This window comes from Polypterus senegalus, chromosome 4, assembly GCF_016835505.1.
Source record: "Polypterus senegalus isolate Bchr_013 chromosome 4, ASM1683550v1, whole genome shotgun sequence".
Lineage (NCBI taxonomy): Eukaryota > Metazoa > Chordata > Cladistia > Polypteriformes > Polypteridae > Polypterus > Polypterus senegalus.
This window is the reverse complement of record NC_053157.1, coordinates 89,758,781-89,771,993: the sequence shown is the minus strand read 5'-3', so window position 1 is coordinate 89,771,993 and position 13,213 is coordinate 89,758,781. Positions and strand designations below refer to the sequence as shown.

General features: G+C 36.9%; 1 protein-coding gene across 2 annotated transcripts in view; it reads right to left on the bottom strand.

Annotated features, from left to right (window-relative positions):
- Positions 1 to 237: 237 nt before the first annotated feature.
- Positions 238 to 13,213, bottom strand: part of LOC120527520 (caspase-3-like) — a 63,224-nt gene continuing 50,248 nt past the window's right edge. For both annotated transcript variants that reach the window (XM_039751018.1, XM_039751019.1), the window contains exons 5-7: positions 9,123 to 9,298; positions 8,453 to 8,570; positions 238 to 4,480 (exon numbers count right to left, since the gene is read on the bottom strand). In XM_039751018.1, the coding sequence (XP_039606952.1) occupies positions 4,248 to 4,480; positions 8,453 to 8,570; positions 9,123 to 9,298 (527 nt within the window). In that variant the 3' untranslated portion in view covers positions 238 to 4,247. The remainder of the gene's footprint in view (positions 4,481 to 8,452; positions 8,571 to 9,122; positions 9,299 to 13,213) is intronic.

Below are 13,213 nucleotides of genomic sequence, written 5' to 3'. Positions count from 1 at the left end.
ACAGGGAAAGTGTTTCCTTACTGTGCACATGACAAAAACTTGAACTGATTAATGATGAGCCTTCATAAGGGGTTTGTTATGAAGATTTGACAAACCTAGGACAACCTACTCATTCACTACAACAAGATGTGACATCACTTCAGCTTGATTCTTAAAGCAAGTATAGTGCATATAAAAGCTGCTACAGGCTTTTAGTATTCTTTCTTTTAAAAGTAAAAAATAAGATAACACATAATATAGGTTTGTGTGCATTTATTTGACCACTTATTCAGAGTGACAGACATTTCACATGAATACAATTTTTGCAAAGCAGTTAACCAGCATTTTGAGGTTTATAAAATGTCTTATAATCCAAATCTTCTGGTAGCAAGACATATTTGCACATTCTGATTTAATCAAAAAGCAAATCACTTTTATTACATTATTAAAATTCCCCACACATTATCACAGAAAAATCACATTGCCTACAAAACTGAACATCAAGTTTAAGTAAAAAAGTGCACTGTATCTTGAGCTGTATAAAAGTCACAGTTTTACTGTGAAAAAAATATTTTGAAAGTGGTGGTTTAAATTAACTTGCAAAATAACTACATTTAAATTAATATTCATGTAAACATGTACGCAATCTTATTGTTCTCATAATAAAAATATTGGACTAAACCACCCCATTCGGGTTCTTTCGTACCTTGCACCCAATGCTACCCCCGAATGTGTATCAGTTAATTTAGCATATACATTTGTTATGAATAAAACTGCACAGCACCTGATGAACACATATAGTCTGGCCTTTACAAGTGTAACACAGAATGTCCCTTTTTAAGTCCTATGTCAAAGTGAAACAGCAGAAACTGTGGTAGCTGCCTATAAAGTTTAACATAATAAAATGAAATTTGACTTTTGCTGGAACAAAACTAGAGAAACTAATAATAATAAATTACATGTATATAGTATTTTTCTTGGTACTCAAAGCACTTTACATGGAGTAAAATCACTATGACCACCACTAATGTGTAGCAGCCACCTGAATCATGCGACGGCAGTCATTATTGCACCAGTATGCTCACCACACATTAACTATTAGGTGGTGAGGGAGTGAAAGAGAGTTCAATTAGGGACCGGGGATGGTGAGAGGACCAGAATTGATGAGGTTGTGATGCGCAACTTAGCTAGGACATTGGGAAAAATCCTACTCTTTTCAAAAGATGCCCAGGGATCTTCAATGACCATGGAGAGCTAGGACCTCAATTTTAAGTCTCATCCAAAGGACAGTGCCATATGTACAACACACTGTTCCCGTTACTGCACTAGGGCTTTGGTATCCACATAAAGATCAAACAGTAAGTGCCTGCTGTTTGCCTCACCAACACCTCTTCCAGCGGCAACTGTAATCTTTCCTAGATGGTCTCCCACCTACATACTGGACGGGCCCAAACATGGTTTGCTTCAGGTGGATGTCCTGCTCTGAAGCACAGGTGGTATTGGCTGCTGCATGAAAAAGATGTAAAACTTTTATGATGTATCAGTGTAAGCTCAGTCTGGATCAAGTGGAGCTCCCTACAAAATCAGAATATAATGCACAAATATTTCTTGTCCTTGCAATTGCACCTTAAAATGTGCAGACATTATCGTTAATGTTTACCATAAATGAAAAATAAACTTTAATAAACTATTTTTTTGCTAAAGGATCAATTCTAATTGGCAACATAAACCCTCTACTTGGAAAAGCAGAATGAAAACAAATGAAAGTTCAAAATAATAATATGGTCTATGAATTCCACTTTTGTTACAATCTTGCAAAATATTGAATTTTATTTCACATGTATAGAAATATGTCACCTATATAACCTATATATAACCCTAACTTAAGACTAATAAATGTTTTTTAGTCAATTTCTTCATCAATCAATGAATTTTTTTTTTTTTTTATATGAACACAACAACGGCATAAGTAACCCTAGGAATCAAAGTGTCATATGTAAAAATTTACAAATCTACTTCCTCTCTGAGTGAGAAAATGGTCTGATAATGAGCAAATGTGGACGAATCTGCTCAGTAATAGAATGAAGCTGCAGGGTTGGTCAATTTATAACTTTTGGTAATGGGATTAAAAGCTCATAAAATAAAGAGATGTATGTGTTATTTGTTTTTAGAGCACATGCAAATGATATTAAAAGTAGTCACAATCCATTTACATATTTACTCAAAATCTGCTATTTAAAGTTTCTACAATATGAATAGGATCAACTCTTAAAAATGAAAAGTAAAACATCATTAGTCATCTTAATAGACAAAAATGCACGCATCATTGATTCTGAAACATACAAGACAATTCTTCTTTACTGATGATTGTCACTAAACATCACTGCATGATTTATCAAGTAAAACAGCTGGGCCACCGATTTCATATGCTTTGATTCAAGAATATATTTGTCATTAAATGACTCTGCAACAGTTCATTTTTCACGTTGCTCCCTGAGTATGTTAAAAGAGTTTGGTAAGCCTATCACATAGCACATATTTTCAATAATAGTAAGAGTTGCAACACGGTGTACATGGTGTCAAGAGTAAACACGAACAACTCTGGCAACTTGATGTTTTCCTGAAGACTAAATGACATCTTATTGTTACAATTTAACTCTTAAAGAGATGTTCAGCTGATGTCAAGCACCTGAGTCACATTTAGCCATTCCAAGCATCTAAATTTATAGTTACTTAAAAGACTCAAAGCATGGATAACAAAATGTCCACAAAGATTTATAAAAAACACACTTTATCCAATGCCAAATATTTGATATTGACACCACAATTGTTAAGTCAAACTAATCCTTGCCTTTTACATTGAGGAAACTTTGAGATTTGTAGAAACATAGTGTGCAGATTATAAAAATGATCAAAAGACACCTGCATGTCAACATTTTTAGATCGCATATACCCATCTAAGAGGATTCACAAAAATCAAGCAATACAGGGAAAAAAATGTGATACTGCTGCAAATAAACCAAGATTATTTACAGTTCACCAAAGAAAACACCAGAAATAATGTGTACGGCCATAAGACATTGATATCTGAGAACATGTCTGGCATAACGTACCTTGATGTTGTAGCATGGGGACTAAGGTGGCAGACTACCGAAAAAACCCACATTTCAAAATGGTATAGTATCAGCATTTTGGGTTATTCGGTACAGGAAGTAAATGTCAGCTTTCCTCTTAACTTCCACTCCTAATCCCGGGGCAACTGCTATTGCAGTTGTGGAAAAATTTTACCTTTTGTACACATGAAACAGAACTACACACATCAATACAACTGGAAGTTCATGGCTATCAAGTGGGAATCCAGGTGTAGCGACGAGAGATGGAGCAGCCCACCAGGGAGACTTGAATAAGACAACGGATTTGGGAGTTATCCATTATTTCGTTTGGAACAGTTTGTACTGGTACTGAAGTTCGAAATCAAAATTTTAGTACCGATTCAATACTAAAGGAATATAGTGGTTAGCACCAGCATCATAGTTTTGAATAGTTCACCTAGTTGCGGTCTATGGAGTTTTCACCCACTCCCTGGTTCCTGGTTTTTGTTAGAAGCTGTCATGATAAGCTTCACCACACTTCAACTCTGAAGCTGATTACGCAGGTTTCAGAATGTAATGCAGTTTTCAAGGAAACTTTAACTTTCTTCCAGTAGGGTTTAGTAAGCAAACTTTGTGGCACAGGCACATTTAAGGAGAACACACATCAGGGGACGATTATCCTATGGAACCCCTACCAACATCCCATGACCATTCAACACTGCAAATAGTTCAATATATTTTGAATTAACTTTAAAGACATGCATTACAATTTTAATAGTTCAAAACAAGTCAGCTTCATAAACAAGATAAAACACTAGAAAGATAAAAGAACCCTACTAAAAACAAACTGTTTTAGTAAGTGTCAAATTTGAATTTCAATATTCATTTTCATATGAAACAGACATGTTCTATTCAAATAAATAAAATTTAAGCAGTGACTTTGTCAAATTAATTTGCACCCATAAAGATGTGTGTTGCGGTTATGTCTCAAAGCTATTTTTAACTATTTGGGGAAAACACAACTTAAAAAATATATACAGTAAGTAATATATCTTTCAGTTAACTCAATGAGAAGGTTCAGTGTTGACTCAAATGGAATTGTGGCTAAAAAAGTAAAAATACTAAAATCCCTTAAGTATAACATGATTCTTATCTCACACACACACACACACACAATTATAGTAAACTAAAATACACTTCTTTGGTTAGCATAGAAATGATGCATGGGATCTGCTTCTTGCTGTTGAAGCCAGGAATGTTTGATGCAGACTCAAAATCCATAGCCACTTTGTTGTTAACACGAGTGAGTATTTGCATTAGCTCCAGCTCACTCCCATATTTGTTCAGCATTTCACACAAAGACTGTATAAACCATGAGCCAGTGGTGGTGTTCCTCCAAGAATAATATCCTGAAACAAGAGGAACAAGTGTTACTTTTAAAGATCATATTATTTGTCAGGAAATTAAAAACAAGGTGGATCAAGAAGAGACATATTTAAGGGAAAAAACTGAAAACACATGACTTATGGTATTTAAACTTCCACTTCAGTTACTTATCAGACATACAAAATTGTCTACCGTGGTACTGGATATGTGACGTAGCCGTTGTCACTGTTGTCATGTTAAATTATGAATGACCTACCAGATATCCATCTAAACTAGAACAACAAAACAGGAATATCTGTGTATTAGGTAAACATTGTCCTATGCCTTGCCAGGAACTTATTTAAAAAACTGTGGATTTGAGAGTGAAAAAATGTGTCCAACCAAAAATCAATCAAATCCATAAACCCCAGGGTACACACATTTCTATGATAATCAACTTCATACATATGCAATCATGATGTTGCAGAACATCACTGGCTGGTAGAGCAACTTTACCCCTGACGAAGAAGCATTGTAGCACCTCTCCTCTGCACCCTGGGGTTTGGAAGCATTTGAGCAGGTACCCTTTATTACCTTGCACATGCAATGACATGATTGCTGTTACAGTGAATATTTTGGCTATATGGTAAAAAGTGAGAGTTCAGTCAGTAACCTTACCAGAAAGTCAGCCACCAAATACAGCACCAACAGAAAGTCCTCTGCCAATGCTACTTCATCTCCCAAAGGGGAAAAAAACCCAATCCACAACTTTGCCAAGGTTAAGTGTGTTAAACAAATATGCCAATAGGAATGCTATAAAGTGCTCCAATTACATTAGGAAAGCAAGACACTGCTACAAATTGAATTTTGATGTCGGCGAAAACCTGTCATGTTTTAAGTATTTACGACGACACTAAACAAAACCTGAATGTAGTGCCTCATCCGTTGGTTAATGGCTTCCAGCACAGCGCGCATTATGGAATGAAGCTTGGCTAAGATAATGCTAATCTCTCAGTCAGATCTCTAAGAAGTGATACCAGGGAGCCAGTATAATAAAAAAAAATGCATATTTACAACATTTGCACCCTTAATTATAACATATAGACACCATTTTAGTTACCTTATCACTTTTGAAGTGTAAGGCGTTAGTTATGTCAGCGTATATTCTGATAATGACGTAATATGAATTATTACACATGTGATTTGTTATCTGTTTCGGTTGCATTTATTAACTTGATCAAGGGGGTTGTCTTTTATCCCAATTTCTCTGAAAATGTTGTGTACAAATGAGTCAAGAGTTGTACATTCTCTTGTCAAATTTTATTTTATAAATCCTGAAATTTGCGTGGAAAGCTCTATATGCATATTTTGAGCCTCTTTGTTTTATAAATCTGACCTCAGCTGTACACTGACATGGTTCCAACAGTCAGCAATGATCTCTTGCACTGTAAATGATAGGCTTTTTTTTTTTGCTGTATAGTGGAGTTTAGGCCTTGTTCACACGGGCGTTAAGTTTTTGGATAAACAAACTTGCTCTGAACGTCCTAGATGTTTATGTTGCATTTTGTGGTGGCGATCGATTGACTTCTACACCGGCGTTCGTTTGTCTCTGTCTAACGCCAGCCTGCAGCCCAAATTGTAGTTTGTGTGTTAACCTGTGGAGGCAGTGTCGGGAACTGGATATGAAAGCCCTTGTCGTTTTATTTGAGGTGCCTCCTTTCAATATGGACAATTTTGCTATGTTAGATATTAATCTTCTTGTTTTAAAAATACTCGTAATATGGCGACGTAGGGAGAGAAAAATCGCCGCTACTGGGTTCATCCTCTGACTGCACAACGTCGGGTTAAAGGAAGTTTTTTTGTGCTTTATGAAGGAATGCAAAAATTTCCGCGCAAGTTTTTTAATTACTGTTGGATGTCGGTTTCCACTTTTGATTGTCTGCTGCACCTGGTGCAATGCCACATTGCACGCCGATCAACCAATATGCGACTTGGTGTTAGCCCCGAGGAGAGACTACTTGTCACTTTGAGGTAAGGAAACAGTAGTCGAATGTGCGCTTACACCGGTGTTATGCACTGAAATGCCCCCCCCCCCACATAATCGTTATCAAATATTATATTAGAACATAAATTAATAGGTTCATGGTTTACAAATTACATGAGACAATAAAATAAAATCAGCAATATGAAAATATATATCCGGTCCTCCGAAGTGTAAAATAAAAGCGCAGAAAACGAACTAGAAGCGGTTTCCTTGCGTTCGTTGGGTTTTGAACGGCAAAAAAAAAAGCTGCATGCAACGTTTTTTTGATGCCGTATAAACGCGCTGCCGGACAAACGCACGTCACCAAAGCCCGTATGAACACTCTCATTGACTCCTATGTGTAGAAAACACTCGCGCTTGATCCGCTGCGAACGCAAAAAATGCTCGATTTTAACGCCTGTGTGAACAAGGCCTAACACAGCAAATCCATGATTTATTATTTTGAGTTTTGTTATTAAAAACAGAATGCAACAGATTTTTACATTTTTAGAAGTGGTATTGTTCAGAGGCAAAGATTAATTTAAAATTAGGTACAGTAGATTAGCAGTCTGCTTTGAGGTGTGACAAAGAAGAGACACAAAGTGTGTCTTAACCAATTTAAATCTGCGTTAAAGACTCAAATTTATTGCCATACAATTGAAATTTGGAAAAGAAAATACATTTCCAGGAACACATCAAGTTCAATTCTCTCTTGCTACTAGTCCAAAAATGTCCCTATTTTATGAGGTCATTTGTTTAAATTTTTTGTTTGCATTTATACTACTTTTGTTTACATTTTGAATTTTTTTGGCTTTCTTCTTTTTTGTTTGCATTTACAGTAAATCACAAAACAATATGGTTTAAAGTAATTAAAAAATATTCTTCTTTACACTGGCCATGGGATGTTTGACCTTAGATTTTGTGTAAATAAGAAGCCTTAAATTCCAAATCCTTTTGAATATTCAAACATCTTCAATTAATTAAAGAGACAGGGATTTTTCTATATTGGTTATACTAGTAGGAAATAGATATTTAATTGCTCTAGTTCCAATGTTGTAAAATAGTGTATGTAATTTTACACTAATGAGCCATCAGTTTAAAATTCTACCATATTTTCACTCCAGTTATTTAATTATTATAATCTTCATCTTTCTGGTGTTCATAAATCTGATATGATCAGCATTATTCATGGTTCTGATGTTTAAGGTGCATCTGTGATCACCGTGGCCAATACAAGCACATGGAAATCCTCTTTTCCATGAAAACAAATGCATGCGTTACATCCTACATTTACAAACTCAAACATGAACAGAAATGGTAAAGACTGAGCTATCCAGACAGGAACACAGCTACAAAATTGTTGAAAAGAAGGGTGTTTCATTGATTGTTTGGATTTAAAACTAGCACCAAAGCAGAAAATGGTCTTCTGCCAGCTATGCCAGGGAATGATTTTAGCCAGAGACAGTAATACAAATCCTCTAGTGTTCCATGTATAAGAATTTTAATTATTACATGAACTTATTTAATTTGCGTTCCTAAGTTTATTTTATGGTTTCAGCTATCCAAAAAATGTTAACATGTTTAACTCCAGGCTGTTTAATCTTACTACAGGAGTTTTGCACTGTGTTTCTTTCAAGTTCTATTGAAATTCTGTGAAAAGCTACTGTATATCATTGAAGACTGTTACTGTCTGAAATTAAACATTATATTAAGATATAATTTTTTGACTAGCCTTAAATGAAAGCTAGGTGAATATTACTTAATTTCTACAGCCTTTGTTAATTAAATTATTTGGTAAAATGGCTGTCCTAACATGATTCAGTGTTAATGTGTTTCCTGTGATGGGCTGCTGTCCTATCTAGAAAAGGGATGGATATGTAGGAAAAACGTCCCAATTCTGCCTGAAGAAATGTATGAAAATGAATACTCTAAAACATACACTAAAAAAAGAAATATTAGCCCATGTCATGAAGGTTGAAACAGAAAATATTACCTGGAGCTGTAGAATATGCATACAAGAAGTCTGCCTCCACAGGAATCCTTTGGGCAGGCCCATCACTTTCCATACTATCACATTCAATTCCTCCATCCAACTCTGTGCCTCTACATGCCTTAACATTTACAAGAGAGTTTAAAACATCAACAGGAAAGACACTATTGAATAATCATATTAAGATAAAAGAAAGCATTCAAAACTTAAATATTTTTTTTTGTGAAGATGATGGAAAGTTACTGTTGTCAACAAAGAAAAAAAACAGACCTATGGGTTTCTAAAATCATTAATCCAACTAAACAAATCAAAGAAAAACCCTGGAAGCACAGTTGCAGTTAAGGCTTACTTTAAGCATTACAACTATTTATTCTTATTTTGTCAATATAACTCCAGGGTTTAGGAGGATTAAGTAAGTAGAAAGATGGATAATTAGTTGTTAAAACTATGCATTACATAAAGCAATTTATTTAAACGAAATCAGTATATTTTAAAGTTTACTTCTAATTTCATGATGGTACTAATAATAAAAACTCAATTATTTACATACTTTTCAAGTTAAAAATATTAAGATGGTAAATGCAGGTGAGAACTTAAACTATCCTACAATCTTAAATATAACCAGAATGGTACTATTTTAAATATTCACTTCAGACATAATTCATTACTTTACCTGTATGAAAAATAGTTTTGGTTTACCAACCAGACTTCTACATTCGTCTCCTTTGAAAAAGTCAGTTATGCTTTTTATGTCCAAAAAACCATCTGTACCATAAATTTTCCCATCATCTCCATGGCTTAGCAGTGCACAGACAAGAGAGGCCTCATTCGTGTGGTCTTCCGATGCCACTGAAATAAATACAGTACCTGGTTTTATTTTAAATATTTTCAAAGTCTGTACATGCAAAATTTAAGTCACAAATATGTTATCTAATGTTGTCACAGTTCTGTGCTAGTGGAGTGCAAAGAAGTCAGAGAGCAGTCAGCGCATGTTTTAGCAACCCTGTAAAACAAGGTCTACAATCTTAGACATAGGATGCAAAATTTCAGTAAGAACCACAAAGAATACAAAGTTTACAGCAACCTAGACTTGATTACTGTCTTAATGCTACCCCAAACTGGGGGGTTGCAGATACACTCACCTAAAGGATTATTAGGAACACCTGTTCAATTTCTCATTAATGCAATTATCTAATCAACCAATCACATGGCAGTTGCTTCAATGCATTTAGGGGTGTGGTCCTGGTCAAGACAATCTCCTGAACTCCAAACTGAATGTCAGAATGGGAAAGAAAGGTGATTTAAGCAATTTTGAGCGTGGCATGGTTGTTGGTGCCAGACGGGCAGGTCTGAGTATTTCACAATCTGCTCAGTTACTAGGATTTTCACGCACAACCATTTCTAGGGTTTACAAAGAATGGTGTGAAAAGGGAAAAACATCCAGTATGCGGCAGTCCTGTGGGCGAAAATGCCTTGTTGATGCTAGAAGTCAGAGGAGAATGGGCTGACTGATTCGAGCTGATAGAAGAGCAACTTTGAATGAAATAACCACTTGTTACAACCGAGGTATGCGGCAAAACATTTGTGAAGCCACAACACGCACAACCTTGAGGCGGATGGGCTACAACAGCAGAAGACCCCACCGGGTACCACTCATCTCCACAAATAGGAAAAAGAGGCTACAATTTGCACAAGCTCACCAAAATTGGACAGTTGAAGACTGGAAAAATCTTGCCTGGTCTGATGAGTCTCGATTTCTATTGAGACATTCAAATGGTACAGTCAGAATTTGGCATAAACAGAATGAGAACATGGATCCATCATGTCTTGTTACCACTGTGCAGGCTGGTGGTGGTGGTGTAATGGTGTGAGGGATGTTTTCTTGGCACACTTTAGGCCCCTTAGTGCCTATTGGGCATTGTTTAAATGCCACGGGCTACCTTAGCATTGTTTCTGACCATGTCCATCCCTTCATGACCACCATGTACCCATCCTAAGATGGCTACTTCCAGTAGAATAATGCACCATGTCACAAAGCTCGAATCATTTCATATTGGTTTCTTGAACATGACAATGACTTCACTGTACTAAAATGGCCCCCACAGTCACCAGATCTCAACCCAATAGAGCATCTTTGGGATGTGGCGGAACGGGAGCTTCGTGCCCTGGATGTGCATCCCACAAATTTCCATCAACTGCAAGATGCTATCCTATCAATATGGGCCAACATTTCTAAAGAATGCTTTCAGCACCTTGTTGAATCAATGCCACGTAGAATTAAGGCAGTTCTGAAGGCAAAAGGGGGTCAAACACCGTATTAGTATGGTGTTCCTAAATAATCCTTTAGGTGAGTGTATGTTTGTGTGTGCAGGCTACATACGAGAGGAGTCTGTTTTTCTTTCATATACACAAAGATATTAATTCATTTTTATATATAAATAAAATGCACAAAAATTGATTTATGGGAGCAAAACATTGAAACTTTGTGTCCTTGGCCAGGAAACTCCCCAGACAATAATCCCATTGAGAACTTGTGGTCAAAAACACAAAAATTCTGACACAAGCATTGATTATGCAAGAATGAAGTGCCATCAGTCAGGATTTGCCCAGAAGTTGATTGTCAGCATGCGAAATGCAGAGGTCTTAAAAAAGAAGGGCCAACACTTGGAAATATTGACTTTTTGCATAAACTTAATGTAATTGGCAATAAAAGCCTTTGAAACTTATTATACTTCAGTATACCATAGAACCATCTAACAAAAAGATCTAAAAACAATGAAGCAGCAAACTTTGTGAAAACCAATACTTGTGTCATTCTTAAAACTTTTGGCTACAATTGTACATTTCTATCCCAGTCAGGAGAAACAATTAATGAATGGACAATTTGTTCCCCAGAATGAGAGGTGTCTGCGTTATCTCTGACTGGGTCCTAGTTTGGAATACAGAATACATAAGAGCAACACTGTCTGGGTCCTTGGAGACCACCTGGGGCCAATATTGGCAGAGGACCTCCATGTTATGGGCAGCCACCTTGCAACCTGTAAGTGCTTCCACCATGCATTGCCATGGCACAGGAAGTGCTCCCAAATCCAAGGTGGCATCTTGCCTCACTCGGGGAGTGGGAGTCGGGAGGTAGAGGACGAGGCTTACCTGGAGGAGAGTGGAGGAAATATAGTATTGGATTGTGCTTGTAATTACTGGTGCATTGGAGAATAACATAGTGTAATAAAATAAATTTCATTTGTACCCTTGATTTGTGTTTGTGTACTTGTGTCTGGATCACCCCCTCTCAAAAATGTTTAATATTATTTTTGGTTTTAAAAGTACTATAGGCTCAACACCAGCTAACTTCTGCCCTTACTCCTCCCGTAGTTATTCAGCAGCTGCAGACATCTCCTCCCTTGTGGTCACTCCTCTCTCTCTGAAACCAGAGTAGAGTTCTTGCCATCCTTCTCAGGTCTTGGCTTTCTCAAGCTCTTGCTTGCTTCTCAATTTATTTTTCTCCTTTCTAACCCACTCCTCTCCTATTTGTTTGTGTAGCCAACCCTAGTTGATGCCATGCTCTTGCTACATAGCTAAATGGAAATTTGCTCATTATGGCAACTGCATGTGCATTCCAGCACCGTTGACCAGCAGGGTAAGAAAAATAAAAAAATAAAACAAAAAGCAATTACATCAGTAAAATATCCCACTGTGACACACACGACCATAGTTGGGAGGCCTAAGTATCATTCGCCAGTTTTTAAATTTAAGGGGGTCTTCCACCCCTAACCCATGTACAGGTTACCCTTTCACATGTACTACTACAAAACTACAACTAAACTACTACCACACAAAATTAGCAGATCAATATGATTTTAAGTGTTTGAGATGATTTACTTGCAATGTGCAAAGCTACATATACAATGCATCCGGAAAGTATTCACAGCACATTACTTTTTCCACATTTTGTTATGTTACAGCCTTATTCCAAAATGGATTAAATTCATTTTTTTCCTCAGAATTTTACACACAACACCCCATAATGACAACGTGAAAAAGTTTACTTGAGATTTTTGCAAATTTATTAAAAATAAAAAAAATCGAGATGGCACATGTACATAAGTATTAACAGCCTTTGCCATAAAGCTCAAAATTGAGCTCAGGGGCATCCCGTTTCCCCTGATCATCCTAGAGATGTTTCTGCAGCTTAATTGGAGTCCACCTGTGGTAAATTCAGTTGATTGGACATGATTTGGAAAGGCACACACCAGTCTATATAAGGTCCCACAGTTGACAGTTCATGTCAGAGCACAAATCAAGCATGAAGTCAAAGGAATTGTCTTGAGGCACAAATCTGGGGAAGGTTACAGAAAAATGTCTGCTGCTTTGAAGGTCCCAATGAGCACAGTGGCCTCCATCATCCGTAAATGGAAGAAGTTCGAAACCACCAGGACTCTTCCTAGAGCTGGCCGGCCATCTAAACTGAGCGATCTGGGGAGAAGGGCCTTAGTCAGGGAGGTGACAGAGAACCGATGGTCACTAGGTCAGAGCTCCAAAGGTTCTTTGTGGAGAGAGGACAACCTTCCAGAAGGACAAACATCTCTGCAGCAATCCACCACTCAGGCCTGTATGGTAGAGTGGCCAGACAGAAGCCACTCCTTAGTAAAAAGGCACATGGAAGCCCGCCTGGAGTTTGCCAAAAGGCACCTGAAGGACTCTCAGACCATGAGAAACAAAATTCTCTGGTCTGATGAGACAAAGATTGAACTCTTTGGTGTGAAT